The sequence below is a fragment of the Xenia sp. Carnegie-2017 genome, unplaced genomic scaffold (assembly GCF_021976095.1).
Source record: "Xenia sp. Carnegie-2017 unplaced genomic scaffold, XeniaSp_v1 HiC_scaffold_13, whole genome shotgun sequence".
NCBI classification, from domain to species: domain Eukaryota; kingdom Metazoa; phylum Cnidaria; class Anthozoa; order Malacalcyonacea; family Xeniidae; genus Xenia; species Xenia sp. Carnegie-2017.
Window position 1 is genome coordinate 7,094,085 of NW_025813436.1, and position 22,478 is coordinate 7,116,562.

General features: G+C 34.1%; 3 protein-coding genes across 3 annotated transcripts; 1 reads left to right on the top strand and 2 right to left on the bottom strand.

Moving 5' to 3' along the window:
• The first annotated feature begins 103 nt into the window (after positions 1-103).
• LOC124453129 (DNA-directed RNA polymerase III subunit RPC1-like) lies at positions 104-15,568 on the top strand. Its single transcript, XM_047003885.1, has 42 exons — positions 104-273; positions 508-643; positions 833-982; positions 1,181-1,340; positions 1,747-1,901; positions 1,976-2,029; positions 3,691-3,812; positions 3,891-3,990; positions 4,118-4,195; positions 4,277-4,414; positions 4,695-4,742; positions 5,020-5,123; positions 5,352-5,397; positions 5,465-5,560; positions 5,730-5,870; positions 6,290-6,359; positions 6,432-6,559; positions 6,672-6,807; positions 6,883-6,995; positions 7,138-7,189; positions 7,288-7,460; positions 8,186-8,297; positions 8,724-8,837; positions 8,922-9,017; positions 9,316-9,377; positions 9,442-9,597; positions 9,683-9,804; positions 9,888-9,962; positions 10,091-10,128; positions 10,243-10,431; positions 10,611-10,762; positions 11,289-11,375; positions 11,443-11,511; positions 11,712-11,828; positions 11,993-12,113; positions 12,178-12,250; positions 12,516-12,615; positions 12,711-12,779; positions 13,001-13,064; positions 13,192-13,261; positions 13,534-13,633; positions 14,928-15,568. Exons 1-41 carry the CDS (start codon positions 230-232, stop codon positions 13,616-13,618), a joined length of 4,215 nt encoding a protein of 1,404 aa, XP_046859841.1. The 5' UTR covers positions 104-229; the 3' UTR covers positions 13,619-13,633; positions 14,928-15,568.
• Positions 15,569-16,381: 813 nt separating this feature from the next.
• Positions 16,382-18,296, bottom strand: LOC124453138 (neurogenic differentiation factor 1-like). Its single transcript, XM_047003896.1, has 2 exons — positions 17,518-18,296; positions 16,382-16,938 (listed from the first exon to the last, which is right to left on the bottom strand). Exons 1-2 carry the CDS (start codon positions 18,067-18,069, stop codon positions 16,876-16,878), a joined length of 615 nt encoding a protein of 204 aa, XP_046859852.1. The 5' UTR covers positions 18,070-18,296; the 3' UTR covers positions 16,382-16,875.
• Positions 18,297-21,246: 2,950 nt separating this feature from the next.
• Positions 21,247-22,270, bottom strand: LOC124458007 (neurogenic differentiation factor 1-like). Its single transcript, XM_047008129.1, has one exon. The coding sequence runs from the start codon at positions 22,076-22,078 to the stop codon at positions 21,383-21,385; it is 696 nt and encodes a 231-aa protein (XP_046864085.1). The 5' UTR covers positions 22,079-22,270; the 3' UTR covers positions 21,247-21,382.
• Between the last annotated feature and the right edge of the window lie 208 nt (positions 22,271-22,478).

Here is a 22,478-nt window from a genome sequence, read left to right on the forward strand (position 1 = left end):
TCACTGGATGAGATTTATGGATTTATGACGAATGAGATCACTGGATGAGATTAATCGATTTATGACGATCCAGATTACATATGTATGACTATGGATATACAGGGTTCTGTTTTGTAAAATGGATGCACCTTATAGACATATAAATGCTATAATACAAGTTTTAGGTACATTGCAAACGTGCAAAGAAATAGAAGAAGTTACTTAAACTTACCAGATTTTTGTTATAAACATGGTAAAGGAACAATTCAGAGAGACAGACGTCGCAAAGCGAATGTAAGTCTTGCGTGTATGTAGTTATGAAATACGAACTAAACCAAAGCTGCTTTTACTTTTTTCTTGACTATTTTCCTCGTGGAAAAAATACCTTTGAAGTTTGAACAATGCATGAAAACGAGGAAAAGAATAGCTGAATAATCTTGGAAACGAGTGAAATATTCGTTCTATATGTACATCGTGCTTCGAACAATTAATTAACTGGAATATTTTCAAACTGAATTTTCATTTTAGAAGCCATTTGGAGTTTGGGGTTTTCTCACCATCAAATATGCAGCAAATTGCTCACATCCAATGCGTCACTAAAAACTTGTATACACCTGAGAATGTTAGGAAACCAGCACCTTATGGAGTTCTTGATCCACAACTGGTACTTATAAATTCAATTTATTTACTCTATGTTAGTAATGTTGACCATAGTCTTATGCACTTTACTATCTATGCCTGATTTATCAAATGGTATCCATGAATCAACCTTTGACACACCTATCTTTTTTTCACCTCTTCTTTTCAGTACTAGCACAGACACATGTAGTCAGTATGTTTTATCATTTTTAAGGGTGTTAGTAACAAAGATCGAAGATGTACCACATGTGGTAAACAACTTGCAGAATGTGTTGGACATTATGGTTATGTTGACCTGGAACTGCCTGTATTTCATGTTGGCTATTTCAAAGCAACCATTGCAATATTACAATGTATATGTAAGGTACGGCTTATAATTTGCTCATATTTGTAAAATTTAGAAAACCATAAAATTAATGTATCTAGAGTCAAAACTTTATTCTCTAGTTCCAACCCTGATACAAGATGGATAATTTTGTTATATTTTAATTTGCAAATATTTATAGGTTCAATCTTCCAAGATTTTTTCACATGTTACAGTTATATTTTTTCTATAATTTAGCGTTGTAGTCGTGTATTGCTCATGTCAAGCGAGAGAAAGTTGTATTTAGAGGCATTGCGACGTCCTGCACTTAGTAACCTTGCACGGAAAGGAATATTAAAAAAGATCAATACAAAATGTCGAAAGACAGCCAATTGTCCCTATTGTGAAGAGTTGAATGGTAGTTTTATTATACTTGTTTGATTTTAAGTGCTCATTTGCTTGACTAATAATCATCAGCTAATATTACCCCTGACTATCACTGACAGCACTTAAGTAGCATCACTCACATAGTCACATGGTGAAATACACTACTTGATTTTGTGTCAGGCAAAAGTGTTTGATTTTCAACAAAGTGGCAAATGCTTTTTATTGCCAAGCTATTAGGCAACGTTTCCATAATTTTATTTGGTGAGCAAATAGGGATAGGGTATCCAATATTTTTGACATATCAGAAAATTTGTGCTTGTCCCCCCCCCTAGTCGAGTTTCCCCTCACCATGCACTTTGTGTGAAATAAATACAGTTATGTTTCACTAGTGTTTGTAGGTTTTGAAATATTGTTGTCAACCAGTATTTTTGTTTAAGGAAATGTCAAGAAAGTGGGCATGATGAAAATAGTTCATGAGAAATATAAAACGACAAAAAAACTTTTACCTCCTGCAATATCTGAGTTTCGAGCAGGTTTTCTTACAGCCGTTCAGCACAACAAAGAACTGGAATCTTTAGTTAATAAAGCTCAGGTAGGGGTTATGGAAATGACCTAATGGTTATGACAAGACAATTAGTTAAATAAAGTATTTGTTTTCTTGTTTAGGAAATATTGAATCCACTAAGAGTTCTAACACTTTTTAAAGATATACTTGATGAGGTATGACAATTTCAAAAAGGACTAGGAAAAGAAAAATCTTTACACTATCTACCTGAAATATAAACTAAGATAATGTGTGTCAGTGTAGGTAGTGATGAATGAACAACAGAGAATGAGAACAGTCTTTACACTATCTAAAATATAAACTAAGATAACGTGTGTCAGTGTTGGTAGTGATGAATGAACAACAGAGAATGAGAACAGTCTTTACACTATCTGAAATATAAACTAAGATAACGTGTGTCAATGTTGGTAGTGATGAATGAACAACAGAAAATGAGAACAGTCTTTACACTATGTACAATATAAACTAAGATAACGTGTGTCAATGTTGGTAGTGATGAATGAACAACAGAGAATGAGAACAGTCTTTACACTATCTAAAATATAAACTAAGATAACGTGTGTCAGTGTTGGTAGTGATGAATGAACAACAGAGAATGAGAACAGTCTTTACACTATCTAAAATATAAACCAAGATAACGTGTGTCAGTGTTGGTAGTGATGAATGAACAACAGAGAATGAGAACAGTCTTTACACTATCTAAAATATAAACTAAGATAACGTGTGTCAGTGTTGGTAGTGATGAATGAACAACAGAGAATGAGAACAGTCTTTACACTATCTAAAATATAAACTAAGATAACGTGTGTCAGTGTTGATAGTGATGAATGAACAACAAAAAATGAGAACAGTCTTTACACTATCTAAAATATACACTAAGATAACGTGTGTCAGTATAGGTAGTGATGAATGAACAACAGAGAATGAGAACAGTCTTTACACTATCTAAAATATAAACTAAGATAACGTGTGTCGGTATAGGTAGTGATGAATGAACAACAGAGAATGAGAACAGTCTTTACACTATCTAAAATATAAACTAAGGTAACGTGTGTCAGTGTAGGTAGTGATGAATGAACAACAGAGAATGAGAACAGTCTTTACACTATCTAAAATATAAACTAAGATAACGTGTGTCAGTATAGGTAGTGATGAATGAACAACAGAGAATGAGAACAGTCTTTACACTATCTAAAATATACACTAAGATAACGTGTGTCAGTATAGGTAGCGAAGAATGAACAACAGAGAATGAGAACAGTCTTTACACTATCTAAAATATAAACTAAGATAACGTGTGTCAGTATAGGTAGTGATGAATGAACAACAGAGAATGAGAACAGTCTTTACACTATCTAAAATATTAACTAAGATAACGTGTGTCAGTGTAGGTAGTGATGAATGAACAACAGAGAATGAGAACTGTCTTTACACTATCTAAAATATAAACTACGATAACATGTGTCAGTGTAGGTAGTGATGAATGAACAACAGAAAATGAGAACTGTCTTTACACTGTCTAAAATATAAACTAAGATAACGTGTGTCAGTGTAGGTAGTGATGAATGAACAACAGAGAATGAGAACAGTCTTTACACTATCTAAAATATAAACTAAGATAACGTGTATCAGTGTAGGTAGTGATGAATGAACAACAGAGAACAAGAACAGTCTTTGCACTAACTAAAATATAAACTAAGATAACGTGTATATCAGTGTTGGCAGTGATGAATGTACAAAACAGAAAAAGATCAGCTGCTATATTACACGATAAAACAACTTTATATTAAATGAAGTTTTTTATGACTTTTTAAAGGATTGTCCACTGATTGGAATGCGTCCTAATGTTTCTCGACCAGAGAATCTCATATTAACAAGAGTAGTAGTTCCCCCCGTTTGCATCAGACCGTCAGTCATCAGTGAACTTAAGTCAGGCAGGTTAGCACTGATCTCTATTCTCCTTGGATAAACACAAACTCCGTCTTGAAAATACTTTATAAAATATTTTCATAACAGTAACGAAGATGACATCACTATGAAATTAACAGAGATTATCTTCCTTAATGACGTCATACGTAAACATCGCTCCAGTGGCGCTAAAATTCAGATGATCGTCGTAAGTTGACACATGCAGAGTCAATTAAATAGCTTTTTGTAATTTTTTTTGCGTCGGTCAAGACACGAGCTTCCTGTGATGTACAAAGTTTCTATATAATCTGAATTGAGTGTTTTATTGTCTTAAGGAAGACTGGGATTTTCTTCAGCTTCAATGTACCCTTCATATCAACAGCGAGACCACCGGTATCCCTTTGAGTATGCAGGTATTTCTGTTTAACTGCATATACTTACATCCCTACGTAGAAATTAGTGCTTTGTCACAACGATCAACTATGATGTTTTAGCCGAAGAAAGCAACGAGAGGATTCGTTCAAAGATTGAAAGGCAAACAAGGTCGTTTTCGTGGTAATCTGTCTGGAAAACGTGTTGATTTTTCTGGACGAACCGTCATATCTCCGGATCCGAATTTACGCATTGATCAAGTAAGTTCGTTTTCGCTCAAATGACGTTATTTTGAGAACATAGATGTCTTTCCGTTTTACGATTTGGTTGACGATCTTAATGAACGATGAACTAGACGACAAGAACACAATTTGTGACCAATTAATGCTGTAGGTCAATTAATAATTAAATTATATTTGCAAGTTTGTAGCATTTGGATCTTTTCTTTTTGTGGAAAATCTCTCTTTGTTCAATTTGCTCCCCTAAAAATTGCTTTATTGTCAATATTATTTTCTGACCTCTTTATTTAACCCATTCAAGGTCGCTGTTCCTATTCATGTTGCGAAAATCTTAACTTACCCTGAAAAGGTAAACAAACAACTTTCATCCATGAACACTAGTGTTAACTTTCATTTTCAGTAAAAGGAACAAAGTCTTTAAGTTGAAGTATGATCTAAGAATTCGTATACGTTTAGAATTTTCATTCATAAACATTTTTTACATTTTCTTATGAAGACAGTATCGTAAATACTACGTAAAATGATTTAGCCACCATACCGAATACACGAGGCTATAAAAGTCAGCAAAGATCGTTAATTTGGTTAGTTTTAACGGATTCACGTTTTGTTTTTGTTTTTTTTTACAGGTGACAAAAGCGAACATTGATTTTATGCGAAAACTTGTTGAAAACGGCGCAAAGAATCATCCTGGCGCAAATTTTGTTATACAAAGCAATACGAAAATTAAGAAGTAAGTTTAGTTTAGTATACTAAAGAATCAACTAAGGTACGTATGAAACTTTACTATAGAAAGGGTCAGCTTTTGAGTGATCCTACAATCATGAGTAATCCTCTCAACAACCACCTCAACCCTTTTCTTACGTCATCAAAGCGTCGTGTTTGTCATTTTAAATTATTTTCTCTCTCTGCCCCGATGTGGTTTTAAAGTTAAAATTGAGTTTTTTTCTTGACCTTTCAGGTTTCTCAAGTATGGAAATAGAAGCATGATTGCCAAGGACCTTCGGGTATGAAGAAAGTTCTGCTAGGGAAGATCAACAGAATGATTATCAATTTCACTTGTTTATTCTTTAGTATGGGGACATAGTTGAACGCCATATGATTGATGGGGATATCGTTCTCTTCAACAGGCAGCCCTCGCTTCATAAATTGAGCATTATGAGTCATTTTGTAAGATATTGTCAATTTGTAATGTATAAGATATGATCTAATTTCTTAATTATTATTTTAAAAGATCTACCAGTAAATATCCTCTGTTGCTAGAAACGACAGTGTCGTCTTGACAAATTTGATCATGGATTTTTCATCCAAAATTGTCGTTTGATTTTGTTTTATTAAGGCGGTAGTAAAACCTCATCGTACATTTCGTTTCAACGAATGTGTTTGTACACCGTACAATGCTGATTTTGATGGTGATGAAATGAATTTACATCTACCACAGACTGAAGAGGCAAAAGCAGAGGCTCTTACTTTGATGGGAGTAAGTTGAAATGGCCTTTCTTTATCATAAGTATGGGTGCTCATATAAAAAGAAAAGAAATTCAAAATAGATGACTTATATTTGACTTACGATTCCTCATGCATGAAGTACTTCTTTTGGTGTACTTTATATTATAAGGCAAATTGTGGTTTGTATTATTATGTTACATTGACTAGATGTTTATTGTATTTACCCGTGGTTACTTTGTTCAACGCTCAGCTATTGATGATTAGACATTCCAGTAATTATATTATAATTAAATACTTTTCCTCTCAGTGAAATCCTTTGTTTGCCATAGCAATTGTTGCATCGTGAAATTCTCAAGTGCTGTAATCATGTAAAAAGAGTTTTAATTGTTCACTTTGTGCAATAACGTTGTATGATTGTTTCTAGTCAAGATTTCATTGATCAATCTTTAGGTAAAATCAAATCTTGTCACACCTCGTAACGGCGAACCATTGATAGCTGCAATACAGGATTTCATTACAGGTTTGTCATTAGAAAGATTTTCATTTAGTTCACATTTCTCAGACCATTTATTATTCTCTCCCCGTAATCCAGGAGCATACCTTCTCACTCAAAAAGAAGTCTTTATGGATCGTGGTCACATGACCCAATTATGTGCTGCCATGTTGGCGGGTAAAGATAGCAGTATGAAAATAAATCTTCCTCCGCCTGCAATTTTTAAGGTAAAATTTTGTAATAGTATTAATGATAACATAAAGCGATAACAATAAAAAAATTCATTCACCTCTCACGAGCACTAATTTTGACATTTCTTTCTCTTTCCTCATAAAACAGCCTGTAAAACTGTGGACCGGTAAACAAGTATTCAGTGTTTTACTGAAGTCTCATCGTGAGGCTAGCGTGAAAATGAACTTGAGAGTAAAAGGAAAACAGTACAGTTCCCGAGAAGATCTTTGTAAAAACGATTCATGTGAGACAGTGAGATTACTACGTACTATATACTGGAGATTTCTTATTGTATTATTATTCTATGTTTTTGTTTTAGTTGTTGTAATTCACAACAGTGAACTGATGTGTGGAGCATTGGATAAGGCTGTATTGGGTTCTGGCTCGAAGAACAATGTCTTTTATATCTTACTTCGTGACTTTGGCCAGCAGGTATTTGAGCTTTTCTAATTGCTATTTATATTTATAGCCATGATTATAAACATTTGATGGAAGGTTTTCTGTTCGATCTAGAATTTCCCAAAGTCATTTAGAATGTTGATAAATGTTTCAATTGATATTTTTTTGTCTTTAGTTCGCCGCTGATGCGATGTGGAAAGTTGCTCGTGTTTGTCCATTTTTCTTGTGTGAGCTGTTTTTTTTTTAATATTTTTTTACGGGACAAGCCTAAACGTTTTATTCACTGTTTATCTTGGTAATATATTTATTTGTCCTTTTACTGCAGCAAATCGTGGTTTTTCCATCGGAATTGGTGATGTAACACCTGGTCAAGGTTTGCTCAAAGCTAAGGATGATTTGTTGAATCATGGCTACAGCAAATGTGACGAGTTCATTGAGGATTTTAAGGAGGGAAGATTGCAAACACAACCAGGCTGCTCCGAAGAAGAAACCCTAGAGGTATGAATGTTTAGATTTGGTAAAAAAAATCCTTCGACTAATGGATGTTTTGATTTTATAAGAAAGGAATTAACGCCCTTTTCTACACATTTACGTATGCAGCTTTACTTTACAATAATTATATTTTAGGCTGTTATTTTACGTGAACTTTCTGTCATATGTGATTTTTTAGGCTGTTATTTTACGTGAACTTTCTGTCATACGTGATTTTTTAGGCTGTTATTTTACGTGAACTTTCTGTTATATGTGATTTTTTAGGCTGTTATTTTACGTGAACTTTCTGTCATACGTGATTTTTTAGGCTGTTATTTTACGTGAACTTTCTGTCATACGTGATTTTTAGGCTGTTATTTTACGTGAACTTTCTGTCATACGTGATTTTTAGGCTGTTATTTTACGTGAACTTTCTGTCATACGTGATTTTCTAGGCTGTTATTTTACGTGAACTTTCTGTCATACGTGATTTTTAGGCTGTTATTTTACGTGAACTTTCTGTCATACGTGATTTTTAGGCTGTTATTTTACGTGAACTTTCTGTCATACGTGATTTTTTAGGCTGTTATTTTACGTGAACTTTCTGTCATACGTGATTTTTAGGCTGTTATTTTACGTGAACTTTCTGTCATACGTGATTTTTAGGCTGTTATTTTACGTGAACTTTCTGTCATACGTGATTTTTTAGGCTGTTATTTTACGTGAACTTTCTGTCATACGTGATTTTTTAGGCTGTTATTTTACGTGAACTTTCTGTCATACGTGATCACGCCGGTAAAGCATGTTTACGGGAACTGCATAAGTCAAATAGCCCTCTCACAATGGCTGTTTGTGGATCAAAAGGTACATTACCTCAAATATTGAGCCGTTTAGCTCGATCTGTTTATTAGTTTTGTTATAGACTTGGAAAAAGAGATGGCCATTGTTATAATATTGAACAATTATTGAACAGATTGAAATGATTTTTAGGAGAACGGAACCTATTTTATATCTTATGAATTCTTGTAGTTAACACTTTAAAGAATGTTATTCTAATTGGTTGATCAAAAATTTTAAATTACATTTTGAATTGACAAAGATAGCTTAGTTAAGGTTTACTCCTGCATGAAAATTTGAAAAGATAATCATTAAAGTGGATTGTAAGGAGATATGTTACCATCGCTGAATGTCGGACTGATTAAGTCCATCTATACAGGTCAATGCGTGAATATCTCTGCTCTGTTGATAAAAACTAGAACCCATTTATCCATTGTTGTATCTCTATTTCAGGATCCTTCATTAACATTTCTCAAATGATTGCTTGTGTGGGTCAACAAGCTCTCTCAGGAAAACGAACACCGAATGGTTTTGAGAATCGATCGCTACCTCACTTTCGAAAATTTGGCATGTTTGATTTATCTTCCTTCGTTTAATGTCATACTTAAGTTTTGGTAATGTAATTAATCTTTATTAAATCTCTCTATACAGCCAAGTTTCCTGGGGCAAAAGGATTTGTAAAGAACAGTTTTTTCTCAGGTCTTACACCAACTGAATTTTTCTTTCACACTATGGCTGGTAGAGAAGGTACATTTTTAATTCATCCTGAGCGAGTTGTTAATATCAATGATCATGTGACCATTTACACATGGGCACACATGGGATCACATAGACACATATTAGATCACATGGGACACGCGAGATCAAAGCAACTTCAAACAACAATAATTTTTGACACTTGCGTATTTCTTCGTCTTACTACGTACTTACTGAATTATTTTCGAAAGCAAGTTTATCGGTATACCATTTTCCATCAACTTTCCCTTTTTGTTTATGCTTGATATATTTGGAGCTGGAGAAAACTGATTATAAATTTTGCATCTAGGTCTGGTTGATACTGCAGTGAAAACAGCTGAGACGGGCTACATGCAACGACGACTTGTAAAGGTTTGAACATGACTAACTTACCTCCCAAAAATCTAACTTGACTGATCTTCATGCTTTTGTATAGTCATTGGAGGATTTGTCCATCCAGTATGATATGACGGTCAGAAACTCTGTCGGTGATATAGTTCAGTTTGTGTACGGTGGGGATAGTCTTGACCCCGCCTCTATGGAGGGCAAAGATAAACCCGTGGATTTTGACCGCATATTGGCTCATGTACAGGTTGCTACAAAAAATGGAGATTTTGTTCATGAAATTGAAACTATTATGTGATGATTTGTAACAATAACTTTCCACAATTCTTTAGTCATTTCTTCCCGATCACCATTCCTGTGTCCTGTCTTCTGAAGAGATTCAAGAAAACACTTCGTTCATTCTTAACGAGGAGAAATTCAACGTTTGTAGTGATGAATTCAAGAATAGTTTGAGGTATATTTGACGACTTGCATTTAAACACGATACATATTATGTTAAAATTATTATGGTTAAATGTCTACCGTGCTGTTTCATAGGAAATTCACTGACAAACTTAGTGATAACGTGGCTCGTCTTCATCGTCAATTCGGGGTTCAATTTGTGAAAGAAAAGTAAATGATTAGTGACTACTTGTTTACATCAAGTATACTAGTTATTGCTAGTTATTGATTACTTGTTACATCAAGTATCTAAGTTATTACCGCTATCCCAATATGTAGAATTTTTTATCATATTTCAGGATGAGTCTAAATGAAAGACAAAAGAACTTGGGTTTAGGTATACAACATCTTTATTCGCTACCTAGTAAAGAATTCTTTATGATGTATTTTAGCTGTCGATGTACCATCTTTATTCACTGCCTAGTTAAGAATTCTCCATCATGTATTTTAGCTGTCGAATGGGTGTCTCGTTGTACTGCTTTACAACTTCAAAAATTTTTTGATATTTGTCATGAGAAATTCATGAAAGCGAAGATAGAACCAGGAACAGCCGTGGGTGCCCTGTGTGCGCAGAGTATAGGAGAGCCTGGTACACAGATGACCCTCAAAACTTTTCATTTTGCTGGTGTTGCGTCCATGAGTATCCTTTGATGTACATCATAGGTTACATCGCATGTGATAGCACAAATAAGATTATAGTTGTGTTAATTATGGGTTTGCACTATTATTTCTTACATCAAGTATTGCAATTGGATGATATATAAATGATGCATCTCATCTCGACAATCTGTTTTTACTATCTCTTTAACTCTTTGTTATATATCACTCTTGGTGTGCCTCGTATTAAGGAAATTATTAACGCATCACGAAGCATCAGCACTCCCATTATATCAGCTGGTCTTGTCGACAATTCCGATCCTGATGCCGCTCGTGTTGTTAAAGGAAGACTGGAATTGACTACTTTGGGGGAGGTTAGAATTGTGGAACGAAAACCATCAGAACAGAAATAATACTACTAAGAGTATCATCTTAGAATAAGAATAGTCTTTACACTACCTATAATATAAATTAAGATAACTTTTGTCAGTGTAAGTAGTGATGAATGAATCTACAAAGAATGAGAACGGTCTTTACATTATCTTTAATATAAACTAAGATAACGTGTGTCAGCGTAGATAGTGATGAATGAACAACAGAGAACGAAAAAAGTCTTTACACTATGGAAAATCTAAACTAAGATAACATGTGTCAGCGTAGATAATGATGAATGAACAACAGAGAACGAAAAAAGTCCTTACACTATGGAAAATCTAAACTAAGATAACATGTGTCAGTGTAGGTAGTGATGAATGAACAACAGAGAACGAAGAACAAGTCTTTGCACTATGTAAAATATAAACTACCTATGTAGTTAGTGATAAATGAACAACGGTGAATATGAACAAATATTATGAACAATATCGTTGAGGTTTCATTAAATTATTGCAATTCTTTTAGGTCACTGAATATATCGAAGAAGTTTTCGCTCCAGATAGTTGTCTTTTGCTCATAAAGTTGGCTCTTAAACGCATTCGATTGTTGAAGGTATGTCGATAGATTTGAGTTCGTGAGCGTATACCATGAAGTTGAACTTTTCGTTTGTCTTTTGCAGCTTGAGGTCAATGCTGAAACGATTGCGTTTTCAATCTCTACCGAACGAAAACTAAAAATAAAACGACAGGCAAGCTCATGATCAAATAGACACAGATAAATACTCACACTCACACGCTCAGATCTCTCTTGTTCTGCTAATTCACTTTCAAAAATTTTCAACGATAATTTTGCCAGCAAAAATATGACAGCGGTTGCAAGTCTGAACATAATTATGTCAGTTGCTCATTCATTTATCCTTCAAGGTTTGTTGCATTTATTATTTTGCAGGATATACATATCTTAAATGCGTCGATATTGTGTGTGTATCCTCAAGAAAATAACAAAAGTTCGTTACATTTTGTCATGCAAACTCTAAAGAAGGCGCTTCCAAATGTTGTAATCAAGGTACTAACATTGTTATCAAGGTACTAACATTGGTATCGAGCTACAAAATTTTTTATCAATGTACAAAAGTTATTATGGAGGCAAAATGTCTGTGTACAATAAGGGAAAAGACTAAGGAGGTTTTGTCTTTGAAAATAGTCTCATACATCACATTTTTTCTTCAGGGAATGAAAGGTGTATCTCGCGCTATTATTCATATTGATGAAGAACACTCGAAGTCTGGGAACGACAGGTATAAACTCTTAGTCGAAGGAAATGACTTGCGTGGTGTCATGGCAACAGTTGGTAAGAATCAAATGAGTACAAAGTGTTAAGTCTATTTTTCCATAAAGATTGAAATGCATTTTAGGAGTGAAAGGCACATCCACTACTTCAAATAATACTATTGAAGTAGAGCGAGTTCTTGGTATCGAAGCTGCTAGGTAAGGAGAGTGTGGATTTCGATCATCTAACGTACTTAAAAAACGTTTAAAAGTTTTAATGAAGTAGTAGAAATTCTTTAAAATTGTTCAGGGTCTTGAGTAATTTGAGGAGTCTTAATTGTTTTATGCACAACTGCAGTTTTTACAGAAGGGTTAGCATAGGTTGAAATTTGGTTTTATGCTCATCGTGAGAAATTGGAATTCAAATGTCGGAATGGATACCCTCTGTTTTTCATTTAACAAATATTCAAAATTATTTTTATAGATTGACTATTATTAACGAAATTGTGTACACAATGACGAATCACGGTATGAGTATCGATGCAAGACATGTGATGTTGTTAGCTGATTTAATGTCTTTTAAGGTTGGTATAATGCTTTTGATGATGGATTTGACTTTTCATCTTAGATCATTCTGACCATGTGCTTTAAATTTGACATTTTTACTTTGCCTAAACAGGGAGAGATACTTGGTATAACAAGATTTGGTTTGGCTAAAATGAAGGAAAGCGTGCTAATGTTGGCCTCGGTATGAAAAAAAAATTCCAAAGCATTGTTTTTTTTTAGCATTCAATTCTCTTTTACTGTAGAGAATTTAGGTGCGTGTTGAGTATACCTTATTTCTTAAGTCTTTATACGTTTTACTGAAATAATTAATTTTCTTCGTTGTGCCCTTCGAGGAGCCCTTCATGATCGTACGTCTCAGACCATTGTGAACCGACAATCGACATTACCATTTATTTTGTTTAGTTTGAAAAGACTGCTGACCACTTGTTTGATGCCTCTTTTCACGCTCGCAAAGACTCCATAGACGGTATGTGTAGATGGTGATTGGGCTTATTGACGTTTCTTTTTTGGTGTTGACTTGCGTTGTGCAGAATGCCCTAATGAATTTTAGGTGTGTGAAGCAGAGTATGAACGTATTTCTTTATTTTAACCAGGTGTTAGTGAATGCATCATTATGGGCATCCCAATGGCAATTGGGACGGGGATGTTTTCAATTTTGAACAAGTATCCTTTTGATCCAGTGGTAATTGTAGTGGTGGTGGTAGTGGTAATGGTAGTGGTGGTAGTGGTAATGGTAAGGTAATGGTAATGGAAGTAGGGAAGGAATGGTAATGGAATGGTAGGGTGATTGTGGTAATAGTATGGTAGTGGTAATGGTAGTGGTAGTGGTGATAACAGCGACTGTAACTAAAGCAGCTTTAATAACGTGAATCAAAATGTGAAATGATATACTTGCAGTTGTAGCAGAAGTGATTGAGTCTTTAACTACATCGAAGATCGAACATCGAATCCTTGCCTCCACCAAGACAGTTGTTGTTTGATAACCCAGAGTTTCATGTACCACAGGCTGGGACCTTGTGATCCTTTCAGTTCTGGGTATGTGTTGGTTGGTGATTAATAAGATAGAAAAGGAAACCTATTTAGTATACCAGAAAATGTATTTGTGCTATCGATTTCAGCGCGTTTTCCAATAAATTTGTGCATTATTAGACTTAATGACGTACTATCTCGTTCGTAGTGATTGTTTTGAAAGTTAACCATCAACATATGGTTATTACAACGTATTCTATCAAATATTCTCGTCACTTTTGAGATTGTTTGGATGCCTCTTTATTCTCTTTGTTTTGTTAAAACATGCCAAGTTGCCGAGGTTATAATATTTAGATAGCGTTTGATGATATCTTTGTTAAACTTGCTCATTTTTTGTTAACTTTTTATGATGGAATGTCGTTGTATCACCATACTTCGTGTTTTGATGTTAGAGAGGTCCACTGTGGATTTCTTTAGAATTTAGTGGTTCTGATTTACTGTGGAGAAATTTTCCTCACAGGATCATTTATATGGGAAGATGATGATGTGAACAGTAACGCCATTCAGTAAATTTGACGGGAAATTTTCATGATTTAGTAAAGTACCCATACTGTTATAGTTCAGAGCTTATTTTGGAGCTTATCACTTTATTTTCTTGTGGGTCGTATAAATATCTTGGTTAAGTAAGATAAATTGTCTTATGGAATGGGTTTCGTCACGGAAGATAGATCAAAGATAATTATAACCGACGCGCCTTTGACTTTTTACGATAAACAATTCACATGGCAACGGAAGCTACTTATGTACTACACTGAAAGAAAAGATAACATTGATCATAGAATGAGACGCGTGTTTTGTATTGTTTTCTTGACTTCTGATACCATAGTTATGTTGTCAACGATTTTATCTCAACATTAATCATAACCAAATGTGTTCATCAAACGCAAACAATGTGATATTTCAAGCGTGCTTATTCAATATAAAATTGTTCTTCACTCGTGTTTTAATTCATCAAAAGTCATTGAAAACGCATTAGTTATGTATTTGAAAGATTTTTTCTCTGTCTACTAATCTATTTAGGCTTTTCTAAATATTTAAAGTACAAATACTTTCATGATATACAGTGTTTTCTCCTATCGTTTTCACTCTTGCGCGGTTGTGTATCAAAAATGTCAAAAAAGTTCAGTTGATGTTTTTTCTTGTAACTACGTCATTAAATATTGTCTTTTGAAACTCTTTACAATAAATATGGAATTAACGTAACTATTGTATGAATATACGAATAATAGTTAAAAGAGAATTTATAATGAATTATGTAGGAGTGACTGTTGAAGAATGGATTTTCCCTTTTCTCTTTCAGTGTATCGTTGTATTGAAAGATTTTTGTGATGGCACGATTCATTTATTTATGTTCTCAAACGAGATTAAAAACGTAAGTTGAAAAAATTTAAAAACTCATGTACTGCCTTTCTAAAGACTTTATGATGTGAAGAGCAGACCTGTTATGGGGAAAAATTATGCGTGTTGCCTCATCTGAATCAGTGAAACGGTATTTGATGCGCTGATACTAATAAAATTACATACGACGACGTACACGATCCTAGTCAACGAGATAGTTAGTGTGTGTACATGTAAAAATAATGCTTATTTTATGTCTTTTTTATATATTGAGTGGGTTCTTTCAACTGATTTGTTTAATTGACTAACTCTCCATCACACCCAATTAACGTTTGTTTAAAATGACATTAGAAACTTTAATTTACAATTTAGACAGTTCTTTTGTTAGCTATTAATAACATATTGAACTGTCTTTATTTGACGCATGAACGGCTTTTCTTTTTTGATCATTTTGAAAGAATCAACGCGTTAGATCCCTTGGTAAACATTGCGAAAATTACTTTAAGTTATGTAACTATTGATTTGAGTGGAATTTTATGTCGATTATGAGAGTTTCAAGTCGACGAGTACCATGAGTATTGAATAAAAATTGTTAAGTAAAAAGAATGTTTTGATATAATGGAAATAAGAATGATTCAGAGTGAAAGAAAATCAACACACCGAATAGTTCTTTAACAAATTTACAATTTTTGCTTAATCTCGATTTAAAACTGATAAAATTTTTGTGGTTGTGTTAATATGGATGACTTTCCTGTTGCGCGTGCCATTGATGTAATTATCGATATGGGCACGCGTTCCTCTGTCTTTTTATCTTATTTCAATATTGATACGATGTCTGCGTCGATAAAATGAATACCGCGTCACCGTGAAATAGTTTCTCATTTTGGAAATAATCATTGTACTTTATCAACCGACAATTGCAACATCGTGCAATTGTTACATATTACATTCATAGAATTGCGATAAAAAAGAACTTGCCAGAAACGTTAGCTGTGATTTTAAATTTCTCTTGAAAATCCCCAAGCGTGACGTAACTAAGCTGATGGAGCCTGTATGTAAAGCAAATAACACAAGTTGAAATCGTTGCGTTTCACGAGCAAATGCATTCTAATAGAACTTAAATGAGACAATATTAAATTCAAACTTCTTTATAAGTTAAATTACCATTCTAATTTTAATAGCTTCACTTCGAAGCGTAGTATACGGCATGATTTATCGCATATATACTTAATACTTTGAGCGATATTTTTATCTATCACACGTGTCGTGCCATCATTATGGCCTCAGGAAAAAACGAAATAATTTACAATTGTTTCTCGTTCCTGAGAAATCTTTTTAAATACACGACGAATTTCATTTTCACATGTTTGTTGTTCACCTTTCCCCACGGGGACAAAAACCACGCGACAAAACAAGTACTACCAAAACAAAGAACTTTATTTAGTAAACTTTTATATTGTACGTAGTGTTAATATGAAAATGGGTTAAGTTTATTATACATTGTAAATGGTGTTGTGAATGTACAAATTATCAGAGTTAAAGCCACATCTGTTCTGTTCGTGATGTCGGTTGAAGCATGTCGACCACATTCTTGTCTGCTCAAATGACATTTGTCAACACACACTTATCACTAAAGTATTAGGAAGTTAGAGAGCTCCCACACTTTTTATATGGTATAAGAAAGTTCTATATACAATCCTTCAAAATTATTAGAATATATTTATTTATATTTGCTTATAGTTATATATCTTAATGGTAAAAAATGATACTGCTTTGAAGTTTTCATACTGATATTTTTTGCCGGTTGTGTGTCAGCGAATAGTATGATTCCTTTTTTCTTCTCCATTAATTTTTCCTTTGAGGATGTCTCGAAATTTTTAAGTTCTTTAGTGGTCGATGGGACTGCAGTTTTACTGAGTAAAACCTTGAAGATAAATATCCAATTCTGCATCGTTGATACCATAATCCAGATCCTATAAATTGAAGACTTAGTCAGAGTTTTCAACATCCTGGTGGCCTTTAAACTTTATCATCAACTTTGCTGTGATATATTTTATTATTATATTATCCGTTTTAAATATTATAAAGTATTATATACCCCCTTACTGCTTAGTGTGAATGGTAAAATAGCCTATTATTACAATTTCCATTTGTCTTTGACGATATTTTAAAGTATCTAGTGTTAGATTAGGTAACCGTATAGTTTTCAATACTTGTGTTCAAGTAAAATAATCGAGGATGTTTGATTTCTTTAAGTCGATTAAAATTTTTGGAGTTTAATTTTAGAACGTAGTTATTACGTTATGTTTATATTAAATGCATCTTGGTCAGAATTATTTGAATTCAAAATCCCTGGGAAATGTCTATTTTTCCATAACTTTTGTCTATGTAGGAATACTAAAGCATACTACATTACATTAGATAAATTAATGATCAGTATTTTCGATCTTTCTAATTTTCATAAGAATAGTTCCCAGAATAATGAAATGCAGTACTATAATTTGGGTATGTTGATGACTATTTCTAACAATAATTTACACACATAATCTAACCTCACTTGGTCCCGTCTCATAGTAAGCGTACGTTGTGTTGATATCGGGGGATAAACATTCTTCAATAGTCGGACTCGAAGGTTGTTCGTTGTCGAAGCCATACGCTCTAGCATTGTGATAAATTATTGAGTTTATAGCAGAATATGTTGTTGGTTGATACTCCATACAGCTTCCTTGCTCCAACATCAAAGGATTGTGAAAAGAAGTTAAGGCAAAACCACTAGAGTTGGCCTTCTTTAAACATTCACTCAGATCTGAAATATAGTCTATAGCCTGACGAAGCACTTCTATTTTAGAAAGTTTTTGGGGATTTTGCTGGTCGAAACACGGCACTTTCTTGCGTAAGCTTTCCAGTGCGTTATTCAAAACATGGCGCCTTTTTCTCTCGCGCGCGCTTGCTTTCAAACGTCGCGATTTATCGAACACGACCCATTTACGGAATTGCGGTTTGTCCTCTAACTGTGTGTCGTTATTGATGTTTTGCTTTTCATTTGCACGATCTTCGTCACATGTTTGTGTATGACATTCATTCATTGTCATCGTACTTGCCATGGTTGTTCACGTTGCGATGCAGGGAACGTGTTTGTGACTTTGTGTGTTGATCGTGAAAAGGCCTTGTGCGTGATGCTGAACACTCAACAAATGTGAAGACAAATAAGCTTGCTGTCTTTGTTCCGGTGTACTATACCGTAAGTGCGATATGCTTGCTAGCCTATGAGATGCGCTCCGTTAACAATAGCTCTATGTCAGTTTTATACAATAACTTCTTACCGCCCATTCACTGTGCAGTTTAGTTGGAATTGCATACACGTGCCAAAGTCTACTTATGTCATTAAAATCAATGACGGCTTAATTGACTTTCAAGGTAACATAACATGCTCAAGCAGCCATGCTACCAAACAAACAACTATCATTGGTTACAGTTTCAATGGTTATGATGGTGTTTTTAACACCATAACCATTTGTCATTGTTCTTCTAAAGTATAGGAAGTTTTAGGAGTTACAAGAAATGATAAGAATGACATTTTGGACGATGATGACAATCAACGGATAACGTTGAATAATTTCCTTCTAATATGAATTTGCGTGTATTATAAATGTTCAATTTAAAAGTTATTTGATGTAGTCTTCTAAAAAAATAAACATGTGCTTTCATTTTGTAATATGGTGTTGATTGACTAAATTAGTTATGATGCCAATATCTTTCGACCAGGAAGTTTAACGGTTTGTTGAGAACTAACATTCAAAATTACCATTTACCATGTTTTGTTAATACAATCTCTGACCTTTCATCATGGATATTCTATGAGGAGGAAACCTAAACTATATTTCTCCAAATTATCTCGATTGTTTGGGAACTTTTTGTCCAAGCTCAGTAAGAAATATACTTAATTAACTTATCTAAGTCATCTTTCATCACGTTTGCACTAGGAAGTTTAAAAGTTTACTGGAAAATACGAAGTTGACCTTTAACTTTGCTCATGCACATGTAAATTGCCCATCCTGATGATCTAGTCAAGTTCTGTGAAGTATTACTATAAATTCTAGAGTGAAAGCTTAAGTTTATAGTTTTATTCTTTGATTTGTCATAATCATAAAGAGTTCAATTCGGAAAATGAAAAACAGTCAACTTCGTCTATATTTAAATGCAGTGGGTTTGTACTTTTTTCTAAAAAAAGATAAATCATTCAATAATGGCGACTCTTTAGTGCTTTGTTTAAGTTCCGTTCTTCGTACTGTCGCTTTGATATAACTTTTTCTTTGTTTAATAATCAACTGAGCACGCGCTCTCCGGAAACACGTGCTATTAAATACCACGGGACAGTGGATTAGAGCATGCTACTGGGTGGGTGGGAGCACTGGCTCATTAACTATGAACTTTTATGATCGAATCAAAGTCTTCTGTTCATCAAAAGTGAAGTTGATGTTGTTTTCCTTAGCAGTCAATCTCTACGACAACCGACTAGAATTGACAGAATCAAAAGCGATCATAGTATATAATTAATAAAATAAAGCTAGTTTTGCGCATGTTTGTTGCTGAAGTAACTGGATCTGTTAGTCACTAAAAGAAAATCTTAGTTAATTAATTACAAAGAGAAATGAAGTTACGGTCGTATTGCCTCTCACTATTGCAATATTTGGACTTTGAAGATGACTACCGCTAAGGTTGTCGAAATGTCATTCCAACATCAACACAAACAGTCCTTCTCGACCAAGACTCTACTAACTTGACGATCAACATCTACAATGTATTGCAATATTTATCGATACTTGTAGTTCGTCTTAGATAATTATTAGTTCGTGGATACCAAGAAAGGAAGTCTTCGTTTGATATGCAGCGGAAATGGTTTCTATTATCTGACCACTCCGCCGCCATGCATGTGTGACCAATCTATTATTTGTCAAGTTTGAAAGTATTTTTGAGGCAACCTCCCTTGAATGTGTACAGAAACTTGAGGATTTTTTCTAATATTTTATGCTATATCAACAATTCAATTTTTCCTTCGTTTCTTATAAGATGTAATTCATTAATTCCCATATATCTCATACATTAAATAGTTTAAAATCATTTTAGTCTTTCATGTTGGTATTCTCTTCCCTTATTTTACTGTCATCTTATTACTTTATTTTCCTGTTGTCTTTTCTGTGATGTCTACCATCCGACATATTCTTTTCTCCTCCTACATAATATTTATTACCAATTCTTCAGCTTCTCTATATGATGTCTATAAAGCACTTGGTCTTGTTTAAGATTATCCCATGATAAATATGTCCATCTTTCCTTCACTTCATATAAATTCACGTTCATATCATCAACAATCTTTCTTCGACTTTTCGTTAATGCTTTCAATACTAACATGGCAAAACAAACATTAACCTCCCATCATTTCATTTTCATGTCAACTCCATCTTGTCTTTATCACGTTTGTCTTCATCTCTTCTGTATTGTTCAAGTTTACGTCTTCGGCCTTTATGCAATGACAAATGACAGGTGGTAAAACACATCACGAAAATATCATTCATTAAAAATGTGTTATTTATGTAAAGCGCTGTGAATATGTTAAAACTCATCAAATGTATTTGAACATGAAAAACAAAGAAATATCTTAACTCGCGGTCTTTGTTCATATTCAAATTATTCTACTATTGTTCGTTTCCTCGTCAACTTACTCGAGGTTCGGGCGGTCAAAAACATATCGTCGTGAAAGTTACTGGGATTTATCTGTTTTCAGGCCAGAAGCAGCTGTGCTTTGGATAGAATACTGACGATCATGAAAAATTACATACAGCATTAATTAAATTTTAAAGCATCTCTCTTGTGTATAAATATGATCAAGTTGCACCGGTAGCAGATTTTTAAAACTCTATTCTTCTGATGAAGTTTTGAGTCCAATCAGAAAAATGCATGCTCTGAGACTTCAATTCGCCAGATACTCATCGAAAAGCCTATGGTGCTAGGAGACAGAATTTCTCTGAACACGAACTTTTTCGATATTGTATCATGAATAAGTTTATTGTATTTGTAGAGTTTGGTTTTGTTATACAGTCAAACGAGGTATTATGGCCATTTTAAGTGCCAATGCTGTTCTCGTCATCATCAAAACCACATTCGATCAATGCGCAAATGAAAGATTTTTTGTGAAAGTAATTTCTGCGCTCGATGTGCGCACTGCTCGACTGTGCACACTTATGGCTACTAAAACCAATCGACCAACACGCGCTTTCATGTTGAATTATATAAGCAAAGAAGAAAAGAGACTCATCCCTTCGTGTTGTATTTTGCATATTCGTTCTTTTACAATCGCCACAATACTTGTTTATGTACAGTTTTTTTGCATTAACTACTACATAATATAATTATCATTTATTCAAACTGTTTGCGTCGTGTTCTTCCTTCTGTTTGCAAAGCCATCGTACAATGCTCGACACAGTCAGCAAACTGTTTTAACGACCTCGCAGAAGTGTCGCTCTCCGCAAGATTTGCAAGCGCTGAAATATAATATGTGGCTAACTTAAGGATGGCAAGCTTTGAAAGTTTTTGGTCTTGGGAATAGCTAGGTACAGCACGTCTGAGATTCTCAAATGCGTCACTTAAAATATGGATTCTTGAACGTTCTCTAGCGTTTGCAACCAAGCGCCTAGAGCGGCTATTTTGTCGTATCAAGTTCTCCCTTTTTGCTTCGCATTGTCTTGTTTTCATTTTTTTACGTCGTCCATTTTTATGTCTCTCTGGTGCCGCTAATTGCAATTCATCAGAATGCTTCTTTTCCTTAAAGTGTTTTTTGTTCGTTTTTTCTTCATCGAATTCCAATTCTTCAACATCAATGTAGGTTCTCTTGTGAGAGCTAGGCTCACCAAATTTTGAAATGCGTTTTTCATCGAAATGCTGCCCATTGGACTTTTTTTGTCGTTTTGAACGTTCCAGTGAAATGAAGCACCTTTCTTTGGAATGTTTCTTTCCGTTCAAAGACGATTCGTTGGAAAAATTTGAACATTTCATTTTCTCTGCACAGGACCACTGTTTGGACTGTCCAATATCTGTTGACGATTTTGAGGCCATTTGGATAAGAGCCTGTTCCTTTTGATGTACACCAAAATATTTTCCTCTCCTCTGTAGTTGTTTCTGAAATATTCGAATAAATAGTATTATTTCTTTTGAGGTTTTTGCATGAAGCGATGCGACTGATTTATGGATGTTTTTGTGCAAGATAGTCTGCGTTTGATTTCTTTCATATACTTTAATGTTTTGTGTGAACACCTGTTCGAATTTTGTCATACATATAAGCATCATGTGTAAATTATGCATGTGTAATTCGCCCCCTATATTCAGAGTCTGAGTGCAAAGCATAAATTTCCTATGGACAGGCATGCGTATACAATGACTGTACATCAGATAGGCGATTTGCATGTGGGTTACTTGGCTTTGACACCTGCTTCATTCAAACAAAGAATATTGAATA

What these genes read in the sequence shown, in the direction of transcription:
- LOC124453129 (XM_047003885.1), top strand. Translation starts at nt 230, where the DNA reads ATGGTAAAGGAACAATTCAGAGAGACAGACGTCGCAAAGCGAAT. An exon ending in TGAGCATTATGAGTCATTTT is followed by an intron (nt 5,561 to 5,729) that starts GTAAGATATTGT and finishes TGTTTTATTAAG; the next exon opens with GCGGTAGTAAAACCTCATCG. An exon ending in ACAAAAGAACTTGGGTTTAG is followed by an intron (nt 10,129 to 10,242) that starts GTATACAACATC and finishes CATGTATTTTAG; the next exon opens with CTGTCGAATGGGTGTCTCGT.
- LOC124458007 (XM_047008129.1), bottom strand. Translation starts at nt 22,078, where the DNA reads ATGGCCTCAAAATCGTCAACAGATATTGGACAGTCCAAACAGTGGTCC.
- LOC124453138 (XM_047003896.1), bottom strand. Translation starts at nt 18,069, where the DNA reads ATGGCAAGTACGATGACAATGAATGAATGTCATACACAAACATGTGAC. An exon ending in ATGAGACGGGACCAAGTGAG is followed by an intron (nt 16,939 to 17,517) that starts GTTAGATTATGT and finishes TTCAATTTATAG; the next exon opens with GATCTGGATTATGGTATCAA.